We start from the raw sequence: 22,895 nt of genomic DNA, 5'->3' as shown, positions 1-22,895 counted from the left end.
TCCCCTGCTGAAGTATAATGAATAGAAATTGGCTTATCATTCTTCCACTTACAGCTTTCCACATTTTCTCTTGATTTTAAAATTTCATCTTATGCAGAACATTTTTTTACTTATCTTTTCCTAGTGTGCAGTCATGTTTGTTGTGCCCAGTACATCAGAGATGCTCACATCATTCTTTGAGTAGTTTAAAAACTCATTTTAACCACTTTTTATTCTTTGTATTCACACCAATCACTGGCAATAGCTCTAAGTAGATCATCAACTCTCCTCCATGTCTTCTTTCTAATTCTGTCACAGACTCACTTCTTCCCTTTAAAATTAATGGAAGGAAATGAGTGTCTGAGTTCTTAGAATCTCAAAAGGCATGAGGATAAAGCTTTCCTGGAGATAATATAAGTGGTGGTAGGAAGATTTGGGAGCCAGATGATACTCTTTTCCTCTTAGAGAAACTCTGTGGAAGCTCTGCCTACACTGGGAAATAAATTCTAGATACTGGCTTCTTTCTGTGGTAAATATGTGGGCCCTTTGAAATGTTGTACCAAAATGTGCTTCAAATATAGTTTAGTTATAAAACATTTATGGGGGACTATGTATGTGCCAACTACAGAGGCTTCAGAGATGAAGAAACAGTTCTTACCCTAGTGTTGCTTAGAATCTAGTAGTAGTAAGTAATAATTACTAACATACGCATTTACTATATAGGCAATACTAGGGTAAATATTTTACATAGGTTACCTTATTTAGTAGCTCTTAGCTGCTAAAAAAATAATAATAATAAAGATGTCCAGTCTAGAGTCTCATAATTATATGGTAAACACTAAAATGGTGGTATGATCCAGTTGCCGTGGAAACACAGGGGCGGGGCCCTCAGCTCAGCTTAGGAAGGAGCAGATTACTGAGTGGTGTCTTTAACTGGTAATTACATGAAGAAGAAGAGGTTGCGCCACCACAGGCAGGGGAAGGACCACAAGCAGAGCATAGGAGTATGCATTTGTAGGGTGTATATGGGGAATTAAAGCAGATTTGTTTTGCTAGAGCTAAAGATGTAGACAAGAGTAAGTATTATGTAGGAACTTCGATCTGACGTGTTTAGCCATTGGGCATTGGCCATCTGGTGGAGAGCTGTTGACAAAAAATAAGTAATTTTGAATTTTAAAAGGATAGACTCGGTGGTATAGATAATGAAGGCAGGAAAACGAGATGATAGAGGTAGACAAATGAAGAGGTTATGGAAATAATCCAGGCAAAAACACATGAAGGGCAAGGATGGATAGGAATATATCCCAGTATTCTGGCATGCTAGAGGAGTTCAATTGAAATGTTTAACTTGACGAATAATAGGTAAGGGAAGTAAGTGAAAACTAAACTACTAGATTCTTAACTCTTAAACCCTTTACTGGGTCAAAAGTAATGAGTTTGAACATAGTGTTGAAATTAACCTGATTCTACCTTGTGTTAGAAATTTCTACATGCATAAAGGAAAAACAAAGAAGGAAATGTTATGGTCGGTCCCAAATCATAGTCAATTATAACTATTTTCCTCAAAGTTGGCCTTACCTATGTTTAGTGGTAAGAATTGATGGTTTAATATAGGACAAAAGACCTAAAATTGGTGAGATAATGTGATTCGAATTCCAAAAAAAAAAAAAAAAAGGAAAATTAGATAGCTCTGCATTGAGAAGAATTGAATGATATTTTAAAGATATTCACATAAACACACACCCAAATAGATTCTTCACATTTACTTGTATTCCAAAAACAGAAAACTATTGAAAAGAATGAAGTATGGCAACAAAGTACATGAACAAAAAAACAACTGAAGCATCACCAGAATTTTGTTTTCTGTTGTAGAAACTTACTTAGGTTACATTCTGAGACTGGCAAAGAAAGATACCAGAAATTTAAAGTAATCATTACCCTTTATCTTCAACACCCAAACCCCCTAAAATGACAAGAACAGCTATAATTAACTTAATGTGAAATTAAAAAGGGAACACTGACATATCGTCTATTAATATTCAATACAAATATTAACCCATGGTGCCTTACAACTAAAAATATCTGGAGAGCACATGCCAGGTTAAGTTTAATCTTTATATAACAAATTCAGTTACATATAACTGTTTAATAATACCTGATAGTTGGAATAGCCCAGATAGTGGTAAAGTATTAATAGAAATGTATTCAACATGGCTTGTGCAAAATTAATAAAATTCTTTAGGTAAAATGGCTTTGAAAATCATATATTATGCTTGAGGAGGAGTGAATGTGGGAGGGGGTTATTGTCATGGGGCTTGTCCTACTTGGGAGGAAAGAGGAAAAGTGAGGAGCAATCATTCCCCTTCCCTTCCTTCCCCTCCCTAACATTTTCAGGCTCTTTGTTGAAAACCAATAGATATTGCCATTAAGCACGTGATGAAACTGAGGGTGCTGTCCCTGTCAGGGCAGGGATCCATGGTCTATCAGGACATTTCTGCTGTCCTTTTCATATAGCCACGTCCCCATGCCAACTAGAGTTCCTTTGGTAATAACTCTGAAACCACTGATGGGAAGTGGAGATTTTCCTGGAAACCCTGAAATGGGTCATAACACTTTATTAATTAAATCATTTCCAGGGTCACTCTAAGCCCATGTTTTGTACCCTATTCCATTTCTCCTCCAAAATTATGCCCAGGCATCTTGTCCAAAATAGTTTATAAGTGGCTCTATGATGAGATCACGTACAAAGGTTAAGTGGGGTTGTTAACTAGGGACACAATATACACAGTGCCGCAAAAAGGTATTTCTATGTCCTCTTACTGTGGAATACTGATGCCTAGGACACCTGCCCCCAAGAGTTTTCTCCTTTATTTATAATTATACAATCCAAAGCCAACTTGAGAGCATATTATGAGGAACATCTCAAACTAATGGGCATGATATGGTAATCCAAGCTTGACCCCTTTGGTTTCCTCCTTATCAAGCAGAGCACTATTTGGGGTCAGCCTAGCTAGGTCTATTTACCTTGAAATGACTACTTAAAGCTAGACCCTCACAGCAAGCTCAAGGGTCTTGCAGTGTAAAAGTATCGATTATTATTCTTGCCAGCAATTACTAAAAGGCCTGTGTATGGAAATAGTCTCTTTTCCTCTTTATTAGAAACTTCTCTACCAAGGCCTCAGCTGACCCTGGTATACGTGCTACGGCCAGAATTCACAGAATCCAAAATCAAGCCACAGCAGCCCACACTCTCACACCCCAACCATTTGGCAGTGCTTTCTCACAGCCTTTCTTCTTTGCTGAGGCCAGTGAGACCGGAATTTGCTTGCTAGGCTATGAGCAGCTGGTTTCTGCTGAGGGCCCTTGTGTGGCTAGCATTTGGTTGGAGGGCCCTGAATAGCTTACCTCCAAGGACTGTGCCTTTGCTGATGCTGTACAGGCTCTGGTTGTTTGCTGAGGTCACCAACCTATACCTTTGCTGGGTCCCTGGCACAATATGCTGACCATCTATTACATCTAGCAATACCTCTGAAAACAGCCATTTATCTTTAGACAGAGCCACCATAAACTGCAGCAATTCACCAAAATAAAAATACCATGATACCATGTGGCCGGTTTACAAAAACAATCTTTTTTAAATCTACCAAGATGGCAACACTTTTCATCAACAGCAGTTCACCTAGAGAGAGTCAACACTTTTTGTCTGAGTAAAAAACAAAAACAAAAAAACTCTGATCCACACATCAAGGTTCAAGTGCCTGAACATGAACTGCCCTCCCAGTAGTGTTGAATTTCTACTTCTCATCTATCTGGCCCAGTGTACCAGTGTCTAACATTCCCCTGAATTTAATTTCTCCACTCAAATTGCAGAACACTGCCACAGGAACAGTTCTTTCTGTCAACAGAAGCCCAAAAGCAGAGCAGAATATAGGATATGCTCTCAGGTGGCAGCCTAGCTTCTGAAGGCAAGGGATGAGAGAATGGACTGGGCTGGGCCATGTGTGCCCTATTTTTCCTTTCAAATATGGGCCAAAACCTAGGAGCATTACACTAAAGGGGTTGCCTGCACAGAAAAAGCAAATTAGGAATGAGTAGTCCCTTTCTCCATAATTATTATTATATACCAGCAAAACCTTATTATTTTGAATACAGTAGGTAATTTGGCTGAAAAACATCTGATTTGTGAAATAATTGAAAAGAAAATATTGCTGTTTTATACTAACACCAAAATATAATTTGATAAATTAGAAGGTTCTTTAAATAAGTAAATTATGTATACAAATGAATGTTTATTTTAAAAATGTTTTCCATTCAGAGTATTCTTATGGAAAAATAATGACTTACAAAGCATTTGCTTAATAGTTTAAAAAAGTAAAATTTACAAATTATAAATTGCTTACCTTTAAATAGATGCCTTTTCACCATATATTTGAAATTAAAAGTAGAGGTACCAACTCTATAGAGGGTTACGGGGGACAACCCAAGTCCTTGTATCAAATAGTAATATGACAGAGAAGTAAATAAAATTGTAGTTCCCTGCGGGGACTACCGACATTCGTCCTTGTGGCAGCCCCCTCTCCTCATCAGTTGTTTTGCCCAAGGAGGGTGCCTCACTCATGGGACCCCTCCTCAGCATGTGTTCATTGAACACCTACTGTGCGTTGGACAAATGCTGACCCCTACCTTCCCCAGGTCCTCCATGTGGCACTACAGGGCACCATTCTTTTAGCCCACTGTCTCATTCCTTCACTTGGCTAACTGATGGGAGGAATCTTACCAACTAACTAGTGACGAGGTACTAATTATTTTGAATAGCTTGTTGTACTACACAGTACCAGAGTTTTCTCATCTCCTGTGTAAATACACTTTAACCCAAAGGAATAAATTTATGCCTTTATCCAATAGGAGATCATCTTTTTTTAAAGATACCTTCCCAGTTTTCCTCAAGTCATTCCACAAGTACAGCCCCCTCACTGTCTTGAGATCGAATGCTGCTTGCTGGTTTGCACTGTGTTTTTCTAGCTACTAAGGCAATGGAGGTTCATATAATGATACAATATCCTGTTACATTTATATGGAGCTGGCCCATTTGTTCTTATCCCTATTCAGCCTATAGAATTGTGGGAAATGAACTGTAGGATTTGGAGACCAATAAATTGGTATGGTTTTCAAATTGCCTTACAATTATACTAGAATAATAATTATACTATAATTATTATAATTGTACTAGCATATTCCAAAATTTATGTGCAAATTTGTGATGATTGTGCTAGGTGCTAGAATGTGACTAATTTATTAAGAGCTTATCCTGAAAAGTTTAAAATGAAGACTACATGATGTTTTTCTTCTGTTGAACTAGGAGCTGAAGCTAATTTTATGCTGAAAGTTCATCCTCTGAAGAAATATCCTGTGGATCTTTATTATCTTGTTGATGTCTCAGCATCAATGCACAATAATATAGAAAAATTAAATTCCGTTGGAAACGATTTATCTAGAAAAATGGCATTTTTCTCCCGTGACTTTCGTCTTGGATTTGGCTCATACGTTGATAAAACAGTTTCACCATACATTAGCATCCACCCCGAAAGGATTCATAATCAATGCAGGTATCTAGGGTTTGATGTGGATATGCTAAATTAATTTTTTGCTTATAAAATCTCACTTTGTTTTTAATGCAAAGAACTTACCAAATTTTATATTTTTGTCTTATAAAATAAGAAGAAAAATATTTGGTGAGGTGGGGAGGTTTCTTCATATCTGAAAACTTCTGAGATGACCTGCAGATTGGGCTTTTTATTTTATATTTCTTTAAATATTTAGCCGGTTTATCACCAAAAAAAACCAAAACCAAAAACAAACAATAAACCCTACCTAATGTTAGTAACTTTGAATGAAGCTTCAATAGTTAGGCTGCCATGTACATAAATACCTCTTTGGAAATTCTGTGTTTTTATTTTTTGATTGCTCCAAAATTGCTGAATTATGATTTGACACATTTTAAAGAGTTTGTGCCAACACGTCATCTATCTCTCCATTACTGTACTGTGACTGGGGATAATGATGTTGTCTATGATGTGACTACAAAGAAATCTCAGCTATCACAAAGAAAGTGGGTCAAAAGATGAGAATTTGACTGCTTAGAAAGAGCCTTTTTTCTTATCATTTTAGAATTCTGATTCTAAATAACGTATGTCCCACTATGAAAGAATTAACCTTAAAAATACAAGTGTCTCACACAATATTGCCATTAGCCTGTGGAATTTTCAGAAAAATAAATCTGTATGGATCTTTTTTCATAAAAGACTTTATCTTTCTTGCTTCTACAAATTGCTTAGATTACTTTACAATACACATTCCAATTTACCAAAACAGCTCTGTCATCTGTTGTTCCAGAATAGGATTGATGCATCCATTAATGGAGTTTCATAAGCCTTCTTGAGGTGAATGTACCGGAGGAATCATTCTTACTTTCTGGGTATCATGGATTCTCAAAATAATTTTAATGAATATTGATTGTTCATCAATAATTCCACCAAGCATCATTTTAAAAATTAGTGCAGTATTTTAAAAAAGTAATATATTTCAACTAAATTCCTCAAAAGCATTTTCCAGAAGTGTTTCTCAGCTGTTCAACGATAAGATATCACTGCACATTCTTATATTCACCTCAAAAATTCACAGTGCAGATTAAATATTGAAAGCCCTTAACTGTCCTATATTAACAAACACGTTTAATCATCTTTATTTTTTTGAATACCAAATGCTTATAGTCTTATTTCCTACTTGCAAAGAAATTGTCATCAGTATTGAATTTATCTCTAATTTTATAAGCATAGATTTTTGTCGTATAAAATTTCCCTGGCACAAAAGAAGTACTCCCTTTTCACACAACTGCACAATTTTACTGTTAAGTATTCCAGAATGCTTAAGAAGAGCAAAATAAACTTTACACTTCTTCTTTTCCCACACAGTGACTACAATTTAGACTGCATGCCTCCCCATGGATACATCCATGTGCTGTCTTTGACAGAGAACATCACTGAGTTTGAGAAAGCAGTTCATAGACAGAAGATCTCTGGAAACATAGATACACCGGAAGGAGGTTTTGACGCCATGCTTCAGGCAGCTGTCTGTGAAGTAAGACGTTTCACATTATCGAGTGTTTGCTAAGATGCAAAACTTTCAAAGAATTTAGAATTTTTATTTTCTCTTCGATTTGTGGAGTGAAAACGTAGTATAGAAGAAAACATATCTTACTATCTCTTACTCCTCACCAAGGTGATTCATTTCGGTATGTGTTCGGGACAGAGGGGCTAAATTCGGGGAAGGATTTAAATAGGAAAAGACAAAAGGGAAAGAATAGGTTATGCACGTGAAAATTCTTTCCCAAAGGGCTGCTTTTCTCATGCGCCACACTCCAAGGAGGAACTAGAAGTAGACTGTTGCCCTCCTCACTTCAGCTTGTTCTCCTACCTTTTTTTTTTTTTTGAGATGGAGTCTCGCTCTGTCACCCAGGCTGGAGTGCAGTGGCGCAATCTCGGCTCACTGCAAGCTCCGCCTCCCGGGTTCACGCCATTCTCCTGCCTCAGCCTCTCGAGTAGCTGGGACTACAGGCGTCCGCCACCACACCCGGCTATTTTTTTGTATTTTTAGTAGAGACAGGGTTTCACCGTGTTAGCCAGGATGGTCTCGATCTCCTGACCTCGTGATCCGCCCGCCTCGGCCTCCCAAAGTGCTGGGATTAACAGGCATGAGCCACCATGCCTGGCCTCTCTTACTTTTTAATCTATATTATTCTTCCTCCACTGGAACACTAGAAATCTCTAGCCAGGAACTAGTGTGGTCACATGGCTGTGGGAAAATAGAGGATTTACAAATAAAAGTTAAAGCTATTTATGCAGCAGCGTTGTACCCATGCACATCGTTCTAGCCTGACTTACTGTTCGTCAACTCAAACATAATGTTTACTTGAGGTAAAAACCACAGTACAGATCTGTGTTATTGTACAAAGTCTAATTATATGTTTATTTTTAAGAGTCATATTGGATGGCGAAAAGAGGCTAAAAGATTGCTGCTGGTGATGACAGATCAGACATCTCATCTTGCTCTTGATAGCAAATTGGCAGGCATAGTGGTGCCCAATGACGGAAACTGCCATCTGAAAAACAATGTCTACGTCAAATCGACAACCATGGTAATGTAGCAGTAACCCCTTAGTAGATATGACTCTTCTGGTTAAAGTGCAATTTTAAATTGGCAACTCAACTATTTTTGTACCAGGAAATTACCTAAAAAAGAAAGATACAGAACAAGGAGAAGCCATGAGAATTTATGGAACAGTGCAATCTATAAATACTGATCAATAAAATATATGAATAAAACAGTTTGACAATTTCTAGTAGCTGACTCTTTGATGAATGACAAAGCACCGTATAATTTTTGAAAATAAAAATGATACAAGATTTTACTTTTTATGTAATTCTAGGACAGGGGAAAAAAGTATACCTTTGCTTTATACGAATAGACCAGTTCTACGGGGTTGATATCTACAAACATTTTAAGGAGGAAACCTCACAGTACAATAGGTAGAAACTAAATAGAAACCAGGGAAAAAAGGCAAGAGAGAAAGAGAGTCAAACAAAGCAGGCTTTCTCTATTTTGTACTTTACCTCTTATCTATTTAAGGTCTTGTCTATTTAAGATCTCTTTTTAAATCAGTGACTATCTGGCTTGCTTCCTGAGGGTTAGTATAAGCTCTGAATCATATATTTAATATAATCACCTAGAACCATATCTTCCCTGGCATTATCTAATTCTAGTTGTGAAGAATCAACAGTCCAAAGGATCATTTACTTCTAATGTTGACACTTATTTATATATTCTTGCATATGTTAAAACAGAACCTCTCCAACTTTCTCGGTTCATGAGACCCTAGTCTCTCAGTGATTTTATTCCATGACACCCATGGGTCAAAAGAAATACCTAATAGTTCTGTTTTTTAAGTGATTAAGTCCAAATAACTCAACTATTTATGTCTTAACAACTTAGTATCTCCTTAAAAATAATACAAATGTATCAAGTGTAGAGATACATGTTTCAGTTTTAGTAAGTAACTTATGAAATTTTCAAATCCTGAAATCAGATTGGTCATCATTACCCTGATTTCTTCTTCCATGTTGATTTTCAAGTTGACCAGCTTGGCAAAGATTAATGTCATTTAAAAGAATAGAACCAAATGTAATCTTAAAACTATGAACTCCCTCCAACTAGTTCTTCATTGGTACCTGATACATGCTGAATGTCACTGTATTTCTCTTGAAGATTTAAATTATTTCCTGCCACCCTTGGGAGTGTGCTGCAGTGCACCAAGCACCTCACACACAGTTTGGGAATCACAGTGTCAGAAGCATGAAAATTATGCTGAAATGTGTGTGGTTCCCACGGGTAAATTTTAAATAGATCACCAGTTCATCTGCAATACTCTACCAGATCTGTTGAAATTCTAGAGCGGCAATTCTATTACCATATGAAACAAGTTCAACCCTTGGTCATTTTAGTTTCTTGAAAGTAGTATCAAACTATAAAGATTTCAAAAGGTAACTAGAGATTGAATTCAAAAATTAAAGAATTGGAGTTATTCCAATAGTGTCTTTCCATAATTCTCTTCTACTCAGCCTTATTTCACTTTGACAGACCCACCTACTTCTACTTAGTCATTTCTTATCTATCCTTCCTTCTATTTAACCTCTTTTGATAGATGGTAGAGTTCTAATTTATTTATTGGGGAGTAGGAGAGGGTACAGGAAGAATTATTCTATTGTGAGACAAAGAGAAGGTTTTTATTTTTTTAAGAAGAAAATAACAATGACATTATTCTCAAATTGTATTATTCTTTTGAAGTTTTGCCAAGTCACTGAAGTCATCTCTCCATAATTGTATTTAAAAGGATACTATTGCTCATCTAGGGAGGATTTCCTAGGCAAAGAAATGCTGTCATAATTTTAGACATATACCATGTTACAGAACCTTATGGAAATAAGTTATAAGTCCAGTGGAATTTTAGATAGGGCTTGGATTCTTATGACATCAGGAAATTGGATGACCACATCAAGACCTTCTTTTACCTTCTTGGTCATTGTTCCCAGTATTTAAAGGAATGACCCTTCCACATGTCACTGCTGTAGTATATTGAGTAATCCAAGGAATAATGTGTTTGTTAACACCTTAGAAGGATACTTTTATTTTATTTACCCCAGGTCTTTGTTTTAAGGGATTATCTTCCTCAAAATTCTCATTCCCTTCATTTGTAGGGTCACTGCCTACATATTAGGTAAAAGAAGCTGAAGCATTTTGATTGATCCCTTGGCCATGAATTTATATATTCAAGATGTGCTACTGCTTTGGAGCCTTCTATATTGAAAGCTACCTTGACTTTGACTCTAGGCATATTTATTTGTGCATTTTAAAATGACCTCTATCCTCCCCTATTTGGCCATTATGGAGGAATTTTAAATTTTGTTTAAGACAAGTAATCAAACACTTTGCTTCTTGGCTTTATCTCCAGCAGCCGATGCCAATAATGTTGAATGGTATCTGAGCTTCTTGATTCAAGAATCTGAACCAAGATTCTTGGGTTTTGTATTTATAAAAGGAAATAACTGATTTAAAAAACCCGTTTTATGTCTAAATTACATGGGAGAGAGTTCTGTTGTTTATACATATAGCTATTTCCTGAAGGTCAATGTGAACCCTAGACTAATAACAACTGCCATTTTATTGAGTATGTATTCAACTGAAAGCACTGTAGCAATCACTCTGCATACAGCATCAAATTTATCTTTACAACAACTCTATAAGGTAGTCATAATTAGCCTCCTTTTACAAACAGCAGGACTGAGGGTCAGAAAAGCTAAGTAAGTTGCCTGAGGATAAACAGCTAAAACATTAATAAATTGCAGAGCTGGCCCTAGTCTGTCTCAATCTTATATTAAAATCTGCATTCTTTACTTTGCCACAGTCTGTCGACTGAAACGCAGAAGAAAAAGAAAAATAATGTTCTTGTTGTCATTTCTTGTCTTTCTGGTTGCAGTCTTATGAAAGTATAACCACATGATTTGACTTGCATAAGTTATAAAACAACATATAATATAAAATAATTTATATTTACACATTGTGATATTTGTATATGGTTGCTGGCAAATGATGTTACACTATTGAATAAATTACATTTTCCACTGCTTTTTCATCAAGATCAAGTGCCAGAATAAAAAAACTTTAGCAATAGTATAGTTTTATAATTTATCCAGTAATAATGACAATTTGAAATGTGACATTCTTTCTAAAATGGCAGATGTTAATACAAAACTTATTAATGATGTAGTAGATTATTAATACTGAGGGTTTGGAATTTCACCCTGTCTCCCCACCCAGCTTCTCCAGGGTTATTTCCACCCTTAGTCAGAGCCCTCCCAGAAACTGTTCACCCACCCCTTGGTGGAGGCCAAGAATAGCATGAAGGGCTTCAGTAACAATGAAAGAAGACCAAGGAACAAGTATGTGGAGGTCATCCAATGAACCTTATCAATGGGATTTTCAGATGTTGATGTGACTCACAGTTTTAAATAGCGAGATTCAAATTGGCAAGATCCTACCACATTCCTATTGTATGTACTAGTGCATACCATATATTCACTAGTATTTACTGGTTTAAGCTTGGTGTTTTTCTGTGCAGCCTTTTATATGCCTCATCACATTATGGCCAGTGATTCTTTATCCCTCCTATCATATACCTCCTCAGAATCCCCTTACTGCTGGCTTCATAGTTCATTCCTTTTCCTGCAGGCTCATTTGGATAGACTAGCTGCTGAGTAGATCAGCATCTTATAGTATGGAGGCAGAATTGCAGAAGGCCTATTAGGCATTACTGAACAGTTTTGCTTTCTCACTGGCAAAAATAGTCAACACTGTGCCTCTCCTCATGCAACTTTAACATGTACTTGACTTTTAAGTATGCCATTTAGGAAGCTTTCTTTTTACTATGAATCTTAACTACTTGGAATGATACTTAATTTTTCCAGGACTGCAGATGAATAAAGAGAGCTTAAGAAGCTACTTTGCTAATGTAATCCATAACTTTGCTACCTGAGTTAACAAACGTTCATAACGCTATTACATTTATTCCTTCTGAAAGGGATATTTCTGACATTTTCAAAGTCTGGAAAACATTTATAACTAATGTTGAGATCAGACAGAATTCCATGTGAGGAGACAATTGTGATCTTTTAATAAAGAGATCTGTTAATTTTGTTTGCTGTTTCCCGATGGAGGCATGGCCTTTTCTACTTCAGAAAATGTTAAATCTTTTTCTGCTTCTCAGCTTGTTTGTCTCAGACGCATACTAATAAAAATGCAAATTCATTGAACACTTATTTTGTGCCAGGTATGGAATACAACTAGAAAGTTTTAAGTCCATGTGCAGCTTTTAAAAATGATTGTTCCATTTTTTGGGTCATCGAAAGACTATAAAGTACCTGATTTCAGCTTGCTGAATGATCTGCTTCAAATTGTAAACACTATGAGAACTTTTTTTTTTTTTTTTTTTTTTGAGACAGAATCTCACTGTGTCGCCCAGGCTGGAGTACAGTGGCATGATCTTGGCTCACTGCAACCTCCGCCTCCCAGGTTCAAGCGATTCTCCCACCTCAGCCTCCTGAGTAGCTGGGACTACAGGCACGTGCCACCACACCTGGCTAATTTTTTTTTTTTTTTTGTATTTTTTAGTTGAGACGGGGTTTCACTGTGTTAGCCAGGCTGGTCTCAATCTCCTGACCTCATGATCCACCTGCCTTGGCCTCCCAAAGTGTTGGGATTGCAGGCGTGAGCCACTGCGCCCGGCCTGAGAACATTTTAATAGTAATTTTATAGGAGAACTAATTTGAATGCTTCTCATATTCTCAAAAAAAGTGGCCTGGAAAGGATCTCTGCAAACAATATTTAGTTGGAATTGTTTTAATTGAAAGCAAAATTGCACGTAGAAATCACCTGTGCCAGACTCAAAGTAGCCTGGCTCTGCTTGTGTAATGCCTTTCAAATGGGGTAAAATTATGGTTTGCAAAAGTGACACAATAAAATTCAACTTTGATAAAAATTTTTATAGAATGGAATATTCTCATTAAATTAGATGTTGTAGATAAGTCATACTTAAGCAGAAAGCTTTTTGTTGCCATTATTATTGAAAAACTTACAAAAATCAATGCATACCCTTCTTCAGTAAATGAGAGTATTGTGATTACAACTGATGTCATATTTGCCAGGAGCCACAAACTCAAACATCTGCAGGGCCAGGTAAGAAAGATAAGCAAGTGACATAGGTCAAGGAAAGCACATCCAAGAGCGTATCTTGCCTTTAGGAAAGGCCTCCAAATCTCTCTTATTAAGCAGTCATTTGTTAAAAACTGTCTTTTCTTGAGCAGACCTATGGTGTTTGTCTCTTTATGTTCAGTTAACAGCATTCAACATTCCAGTGAAATGTAGATATTGCTTTACTTCTACTTTATAAATGAGGAGGGAAAAAGGTGCTAAAGGGATCAGCATCTTGTCTGGAGTCACACACCCTTATATAGCAGTGCCCATAGTAGACTTTAAGCTGTTTGACATGAACCGCTACTCATCATTGGTCTTAATAATTACAGAATGGTAAGTGAAGCCTTTACGAAGTTAACCTATTTAATCTCTACCATCTGATTGGTAGATACTAGTGTTTATACCTGCTTTATACTATGGAAACTGAATCCCAGAAAGGTTCAGACAGCTGCCGAGTGTCACATAGCTAGTAATCGCAGAGCCAGAAATTGAAACCCAGATGATCTGTTTTCAGAGCCCCTGCTGGTGGTGTGGTTCTCAGCTGGAGTGATTTTACCCTCCAGAGGACAATTTCATGTCCCGAGACATTTTGACTGTCATAACTCTGGAAAGACGGTGCTACTGGCACCTGTTGTGTTGAGACCAGGGTGCTGTTAAACATCCTGCAATGCACAGGACAGCCCCTTTGTCAAATAAAAAATATATCCAGCCCAAACTGTCAATAGCACTACTCTTGAGAAACCCTGGTCTATGCAGTTATCATGGTACAACTGTGTAGATAAAAAATTAACTATCAGGACAGATGTTGACTGATACATCATTGAAAGTTTCATCTCTAAATAAATCTCTGCTATCTGATTACTTCTATGCTATTTGCCTCTTTCCTCTAAAAAATCATGCAGATAAAAGGTTTTTATTTAAGTTGTTTGGTTTTTATATCTTATTACAATATTCCACACTACAAATTGTATATTCTATTATAAAAATTTATATTATGGATCTCACTCGTATCAAGAGAATCTTAAATGCTTTTTTATCCACCTAGATATACACATTATTAAAATTCTACCATACATCTGTACACTGCTATCTCTTTACCCAAAATTGCCCCCAATGAATCTTTCTTACTTCTTCTTTCCTTCTGACATTTATAAGTTACTTCCCACAGCCTTAATTACTTAGCAGCTGTCTTGGCATATTGCTTTCCTTCTCCCTTTTACCCCTGAAGTGCTTGTTATCTCTATTAATTATTTTCAGAGTTTACAGAAACAATATGTAATGGGTTAGACAGAGAGGGAGTTGGAGTTCAGGAGCAGTGATGTCACCAGAACAGGAGAGTTGGCTGAGAGGGAGCGTGTCTCCTGCTAGTGAAATAAAAGACATAAAAGATAAAATACTTTTTTGAAGATAGGCTGCTTCATGAAGGAAAGGGGAAGGGGCTTAGGCAATGGTCATTAATCCACAGGTCTTCTGTCGACAGTGGTTTATTTAAACATCTGTTATACATTTGTAATTTTAAAATATCTGCCTTGAGGTACTTGGAATTTTCTTTTAAAAGAGATTTCTCTCTAGGGCTCAAAAAATCTGTTTTGTAGGCTTGAAAATTCAACTAATCTTTTTTTTTCTTTTTTTTATTATACTTTAAGTTCTGGGATACATATGCAGAATGTGCAGGTTTGTTACCTATGTATACACGTGCCATGGTGGTTTGCTGTACCCATCAACCCATCTACATTAGGTATTTCTCCTAATGTTATCCCTCCTCTAGCCCCCCAACTCCCGACAGTCCCTGGTGTGTGATGTTCCCCTCCCTGTGTCCATGTCTTCTCATTGTTCATCTCCCACTTATGAGTGAGAACATGCGGTGTTTGTTTTTCTGTTTTCCCGTGTTAGTTTGCTGAGAATGATGGTTTCCAGCTTTATCCATGTCCCTGCAGAGGACAAGAACTCACCCTTTTTTATGACTTCATAGTATTACGTGGTGTATATGTGCCACATTTTCTTTATCCAGTCTATCATTGATGGGCATTTGGGTTGGTTCCAAGTCTTTGCTGTTGTGAACAGTATTGAAATGCATGTGTCTTTATAGTAGAATGATTTATAATCCTTTGGGTATATACCCAGTAATGGGATTGCTGGGTCAAATGGTATTTCTGGTTCTAGATCCTTGAGGAATCACCACACTGTCTTCCACAATGGTTGAACTAATTTACACTCCCACCAACAGTGTAAAAGCCTTCCTGTTTTTCCAAATCTTCTCCAGTATCTGTTTTTTCCTGAGTTTTTAATGATCACCATTCTAACTGGTGTGATATGGTATCTCACTGTGGTTTTGATTTGCATTTCTCTAATGACCACAACTGATCTTCTTAATAAGCTTCTGACCAAACTAGAACTTTCTAGATTTAAGTTTTGTGTACATTTGGTCAAAGTGACTTCCTGTTTTTGGAAAGGGGAAGAGATTAAGAAGTCTTCAAAAGCTGCTTACATTTTAGAGTGCCATTTAAATATTGATTTTATGTCAGTTAAGTAAAAGCTGGTTGAAAACATGTATTAAATTTTCCTTAAAATACAAATGTTTCTAAAAATTAAGAAGGGTGAATGCTTGGCAAGCTGTGACTATCTTGTCAAAGCAAAAATACTTGAAAAGTAGTTGTTATCATTAAAAAATATTTCCAATACAGCTAGATTTCCCTTGCCTCTGCTTGTTCTCTTTATTCACTAGCATTATGCAAACTGTCATCAATCTATTTTAAGATTATGCCTTTTATTAGGAACAAGTAATAAGAATTTAGCTGGCAGAATTTGTGTTTTTGGAGTTTGTTTTTTTCCATTGCTTTAAAATTATATTCTTAAGAATTGCTCTGAGAAAAACTTTTCTTATGCAGACCCACGTGTTAATACTTTTTAAGCTTCTTCGTTAGTTGGTTTCATATCACGTGTAAAGGCAACTCGTGAAAATTTGATTTGTTTCTATCACAATTATAGATGATAGAGAAATAAAGTGTTATTTGTTACTTAGAACTTACGTTATAAGTGAAACTAGTTAGTTTAGCCCTTTTACCAAGTTCACATAGTTGTCACAATACAGAAATGTTTACCAAGATGGTTTAACAGGATTTTTCCTTAAAGAAAATACAGTTAACATTGGAGAGTGCAGTGGGAAGCAAAAACTATGGAGTAATTTGAACTTAAATGTTATGATACTAATTGGACTCAGTTACATACTAATCTTTGGCTTATGCCATTAGGCACCAGTGAATGAGGAGAGACTACTACCAGTGAACTTTAACATCATCTCTCTGACAAATATCCAGCTATGAACTTGTTGTTCGAGACAATCATTTTAATTTCTAGAAGAGTATTTATAGAAAAAATATTACAAATAGTATATCTAACTATATAACTCTAGATAGCAATTTATGTAATCATCAGATTTCTCATGTTCTCTAAACTAAATTTTATTTCAATTTTCCTACTCTTCTCTAACTTTCTCATTACCACAAAGAGCGCCCCAGTTGGCACAACATAAATTTTATTTATCAGAGTAAAGCAGGTATAAAATATATCATACAACAAAAATATTGAGCATAATGATAATAAGTTGAGAAATCTGTAGTCTATACCTTGTATAAGCAGTTGAAATAAGAATCAGAATTGCTGTTAGTTTTGATCACTTACTGCATGCAAGAGAATGCACTAAATAGTTCACATACTATTATTATCTTTTTAATCTTGCCAGCAATCATGGAAGGCAGGTATCATTCACATATTACAGAGGATGGAACTGAGAACTTTTGTTGTAAGGTGACAAACCTAGGACTTGAGCAGAGCGTTTTCTGCTTCTAAAGAGAGTTACTATATCATGTTATATATATATGTAATATAACTATATCATGTTATATATCAAATGTGTATATATAGTATATGTGGATGTTTGTGTATGTGTATATATATGTTTATAGGCATATACATATACATGCATATATATTTGCAGTTCAATACTTGTTACTGAGTTTCACCTTAGAATGTGATTGCCACTAACGTGTCTCTATTTCTGAATATTAAATTATCTGTCAGTTACATCACTTGGAGTCCAATGTTAATCTAAAGAGATGCTGTTCACTGTTAGTTACGTTGAATTCAGCTCTCTTCATCTTTTTAAGTTACAGGTTTTTATGGGACTTTTGTCTATAAAATATTTTAATACATGGATATTGATGTTATGTTTTCAAAAATTTAAATGTCTCTAATAAAACCATAGTCCTTCCCAGGTACATTTTTATGTAAGTCATACAATTTTCTTCATACTAGATGTTTGAATAGGATGGAGCTATGAAATTTCATTCCCTTATTTATTTTATTATTCATTACAGGAACATCCCTCACTAGGCCAACTTTCAGAGAAATTAATAGACAACAACATTAATGTCATCTTTGCAGTTCAAGGAAAACAGTTTCATTGGTATAAGGTATGTTAACTCTGAAAATGTGAAAATTAAATTTTTTTATTGGTAATTGAAATTAAGACATTTCTTTAGAACCACAGATAAGGGTTCTGGAATTATTATACTTTGTACAATACAAATTCTATATTGTATTACTAAAGTATCCTTTACAATGTCTTAACTTAGCATTTAAGTATAAATTCTATTTAGGTTTGTAACATCTAGAACCAAATCTGAGAACTGAGAATTGTATTGGATACACTTGAGTCCAGCCTGATGCTTAGGGTGGTCTCAAATGTGAACAATAGTGGAGAAGGCTTATCAGGCAAAAAGTAGTTCACAATCCATCTTTGCATCTTGCATGTCTAGAGTGCTTCTTCTTATTCGGGTACATGAGCATATCCTCATAATAGGTTAAAGTTGGAGAATATCAGCTTAATTCTAAATAGCACTGACACACCTAGCTTTGGTCCAGGTCATTCAATAATGGACCAAAAGGGGCCATCGAAGTGTCTGAGCCAGTCAAAGCCTTCACACATAAGAATAATCTTGGTGGTGTCTGGAGTCCTTTGGGCCAGGTGAGACCCTCAAGCAAAATAGACAGCAACCGTGTCACACTGGAGGTGCCATGGACCCCCCAGCATAGAACTGTTCCTCTGCAACCCTGCTATAGCTTTCTTTTCACAATCTTTAAGGCTCTTTCTTCCTAGAAACTCTCTCATTCTCATTTTCATGAAGCTATGACACCCTAATTTTCATTGTGTATCTCTGTTCACTTGGTCTCCTTCATCTCCTTTGCTATCTTTGCTTCTCCCATCTACTCCCTAATTATACATTTCCCCTCAGTGGCCAGTCCCCAATGCCCTCTACTTATTTTTCAAAACTGCAGAGAAATTACATTTTTTTGGCTTCAATAAATACTTGAACACATTTCCATTTGCCACAAGCTGGTGTTCCCCCTGCCAGTTTCCCTATTACCTACCTACCTTATCATCTGAAAGCACTACTTTAATCATAACACTTCTTCCTTTAGAAATCTTTGGTGAAGCTTTATTTATTCATTTAGGGTAAATGTATAGAGTACAAGTGCAAGTTCGTTACATGTGTAGATTGTGTAGCGGTGAGGTCAGGGCTTTCAGGGTATCTATCACTCGAATAGCACACATTGTACCCATTAAGTGATTTCTCATCATCCACCCCACTCCCAGGCCCTCACCCTTCCAAGTCTCCATTATCTGTCATTCCACATCATGTATACACATTATTTAGCTCCCACTTATGGGTGAGAACATGTGCTATTTTTCTTTCCGTGTCTGACTTAGTGAAACTTTATTTAATTCCTTGTTTTCCCAAATGTATATTCCATGGAACCACTTTTTAAGGTAACAACAAACTAACATCTGCAGAAGTAGGACTCTGGCCAAAATTAAATGGCCCAAACCACTTTATTAGCAATCGTAACAGCTTCCACTTATTGGGTATTTAACTATTGTCAGGCATTGAGTTTGTAAACATTTATTAATCTAATCCTCTTAGCAACTCATAAAAATGAGGGCAGTCATCTTAATATGCCCATTTTAAAGATGAGGAATCATATTTTGGGAGGTTAAATACTTGCCCAAGGGTTTCTAACAACCCAAATCCTCTGCTCTTAACCTCTAAGCTTAATAGTTTACTTTGAAATACCATGCAGCTTTTTACGGCTTTTGCTTCCTCTTTGCTGTTTCTCTAACATTATTTCTTGGCAGCATTATTGGCTCTAGCAGTTTCTTCCTATTCCTTTAAAAATTTGCCATTAACTGATAAACCATAAAACCAGGTTTATTATTAATTAAATTATGCACAAAGTCAGAATCAACTGGCTCCAAAGCCTAGGAAGCTCCGGTGTGAGCCCCATGCATGCCCTGGTAGTCACCTTCTTTGACTGCCTAGAGATCTTTTTTATCAATCACCTTTCACCTGGGTTCTAACAACCTCACGGCTGATAATCCATCCTCCATCTGGCTGCCAGGATGATCTATTGAAATCACAAGTGTGACCACAGTACTCCCTTGAGTAAAAGGTTTCAGCGGTGCCCTCTGAATTAGAGGACCAAATCTCTAAGGTGGCACATGAGGCTATGTGGTCTCTGCTTGCCTTTCTGGCCTCATTGCCTCACTGTTCCTTGCCTTGCAGAGATGCTTCTTATCCCTCCAGCCATGCTTCTAATCCTCCTGTGCACAAGCATTCAGCCAGGCTGTTTCTTTCCTCTGTGCCTTTGTTCTTGCTGGCCACCCTCGCTTCTCATGTCTGGAAGCCCTTCTCCCTCATTACTTTATTAACTCTTACTCATACTTTAAGACATGGCTTATAAGTCATCTTCTCCAGGAAATAGTCCTTGGCAATCTTCCCCAGCTCTCAAGTGCTGGCCAGGTATCCCTCTCATTAGGGTCTGTGCACATCTCTATTTTTTCACGTGTTCACATGTACAGTTTTTAGTGAAGAAATTGTCATTTATATGCTTGTGAGATCCTTAAGGGTGGAAACTATGTGACTTAGTGATTTGGCATCTCCAAAGTGTATAAAGTAGGAGCTCAATAAAAGTCTAATAAATGAATTTTTAAAATCTATAAGTGATAAATTTTTCCTTATGACTTGAGATACCAAATTGTTAGTGTCTAAGTAATGGCTGGCATCCAGCAGGAACTTAAGGATATTTTTGAATAGAATAAAATGCAAGAATAAATGGATTTCAAAACTTTTTACCATCTGATTTCCTATAAATATGTGCCCTTTGGTCAGATTGGCTTTTTTCTATTTTTGCTTCATCTTCAATTCGTGTAGACCTTTAAAGCCTTTGCTCATTCCCCCTAAAAATACCTACAGTCTTCTCCATAATAAGCAGCATCCATCAAGAACATGTACTCCATGAAGTTTCCACTTGTGACTATGATTTTTCCTAACTAAAGAAGTTTTGGGAAATGCTGCATTAAATAGTGTTAAATCATTTCCAAATTGCAGGCCTACTCTGAACCTTTTAATTTGCAAATGTGCATTTTATGTTTCTAAGTGGAAGAAACCATATGCAGAACTTCCCAAGCTTATTTGCCCTCAAAACCTTTTGTATGTTTAAAATCTCTTGAGCTTTACATTCCATGGAAGATACTTGGGAGATGCTCATCTGCATTTCGATTGGATTTTTAGGTCATCATGTACAGTGATTCTGGATGCACACACAGTCATGCACACATACAGACACACACAACCACTACATGGGTATAGGTTCTGGCTGCTCTACTAGGTTGCTTATATTTTTCTTGTGTCTTATAGGTTTTCATTCATTTAATGGTTCACCCTCAACTGATAACTACAAAAATATTTACTATTTGTTGGTTGCTAACCCATTACACACTATTGTCATTGTTTAAATGCTACTGATATGTTTTATAGGATCTTCTACCCCTCTTGCCGGGCACCATTGCTGGTGAAATAGAATCAAAGGCTGCAAACCTCAATAATTTGGTAGTGGAAGCCTATCAGGTATGTATATATTAGATACAATTTTTTAAATAAAATTTTTACCTCAATTTCTGTGGCAAGGTACAAGGTAGTGCCATGTCATCTCGAGAGGAGGAGTAGAAAGTATATTAGATTAGGAATTAGGAATCTGAAGTTCATCCCTGGCCCTACCACTAACTAACTTTTTGCTTTGGGAAAGTCATTTCTGCTTTCTGTGCCTCACTTTTCTCATTGACAATCAACAGAGATTGGGCTAGAGGCTATCTAAATTTCCTTCTACAGCCAATGCTTAGTGAATCATCAAGTCATAGCTATAGAATGTACATTATTACCATGAAATTGCATCATTTCCTATGCCGTAATGATAAAGTAGAAGTCCACAGTTACGTAAGGCGATAATCTGCCAGGGAAGTTGAACTATCTGGGATATAGCAATTATTAAGAGGACTCGGTTGGGGTCTCTGTGATCAACCACTTGATTGTTCAACAATTATTTTAGCATTTTTATCAAAAGAGTTTGATTAAAAGAATCACCTTAGTAGATATTCTGTTTTCTTGAGTTGATGGTTGTATGCTGTCATCAGTCCTATGAAGAGTGAATGCCTCAATGCAAAGAATTTAAAGAAACATCTGTTCTTTCAATCTGGGTCATTTCTGAATAGAACAACCTCTGTTAAGATGCTGTGATAATAGTGACTGCTACTTTTTTACCATTAAGATCCACTCATTTTCCATACATGACCTCATTTAGTCCTCACACCTGACCTATAAGGCAGGTGGTTAGTACCCACATTGTATATTAGTAGAAACCAAGACTCAAGAAAGTGAAACAAACTCATCAAAGGTTGTTCAACTAATAAGCAGAAGAAAGTGGGATCAGAATTCAGGTATTCCTTTACTTCAAGCCTCAGGTGCTTCCTCCTGTGCGATACCACCTGTTTTTCATTGTTTTACATTGTGTCAAAAGATATGCTTTATGCTACCTTGAATTTATGGGCCAACTATAAAGTCTCACTTTCCCAAATTCTCTGACTCCCTTCCTGACACGTAGAGTTTAATAGTTAAATTGTAGCCAAAGCATTGTGGAAAAACCTCTGGTTTCTCTTCTCATTTTCTCTAGACAGCACCTTCCTTTAGCTTGGGCACAAAACAGAAAGGCAGGAAGTAGACACAAGATATAAAATGAAGAACTTAGGCCGGGCACAGTGGCTCATGCCTGTAATCCCAGCACTTTGGGAGGCCGAGGCACGTGGATCATGAGGTCAGGTGATCGAGACCATCCTGGCTAACACGGTGAAACCCCGTCTCTACTAAAAAAAAAAATTAGCAGGGCATGGTGGCGGGCACCTGTAGTCCCAGCTACTCGGGAGGCTGAGGCAGGAGAATGGCGTGAACCCAGAAGGCGGAGCTTGCAGTGAGCCGAGACTGCGCCACTGCACTCCAGCCTGGGCGACAGGGCAGCGAGACTCCGTCTCAAAAAAAAAAAAAAAAAAAAAATGAAGAACTTGTTTAAACTTTCATCTTCTAAAAGGAAACTAAATCTTGCTTGTTTTCACTGAGGATAGTTTTCTATGTCTGAAAAGTACGTTGAGTAAAATAAGGAAGAGT

General features: G+C 36.7%; 1 protein-coding gene and 1 non-coding gene across 10 annotated transcripts in view; both read left to right on the top strand.

Moving 5' to 3' along the window:
* ITGB8 (integrin subunit beta 8) overlaps window positions 1–22,895 on the top strand; it is a 120,634-nt gene that overhangs the window by 78,666 nt on the left and 19,073 nt on the right. For all 9 annotated transcript variants that reach the window (XM_063667488.1, XM_063667487.1, XM_063667490.1 and 6 more), the window contains 5 exons: window positions 5,339–5,585; window positions 6,951–7,116; window positions 8,015–8,173; window positions 17,718–17,813; window positions 21,219–21,308. In XM_063667488.1, coding sequence (XP_063523558.1) covers window positions 5,339–5,585; window positions 6,951–7,116; window positions 8,015–8,173; window positions 17,718–17,813; window positions 21,219–21,308 — 758 coding nt within the window. The remainder of the gene's footprint in view (window positions 1–5,338; window positions 5,586–6,950; window positions 7,117–8,014; window positions 8,174–17,717; window positions 17,814–21,218; window positions 21,309–22,895) is intronic.
* LOC129041819 (small nucleolar RNA SNORD56) lies at window positions 3,620–3,690 on the top strand. Its single transcript, XR_008503955.1, has one exon. It is a non-coding gene; the product is annotated as a small nucleolar RNA SNORD56 (small nucleolar RNA).

Source organism: Pongo pygmaeus, chromosome 6, assembly GCF_028885625.2.
Source record: "Pongo pygmaeus isolate AG05252 chromosome 6, NHGRI_mPonPyg2-v2.0_pri, whole genome shotgun sequence".
Classification (NCBI taxonomy): Eukaryota; Metazoa; Chordata; class Mammalia; order Primates; family Hominidae; genus Pongo; species Pongo pygmaeus.
This window is presented reverse-complemented; position numbering and strand designations above follow the sequence as displayed.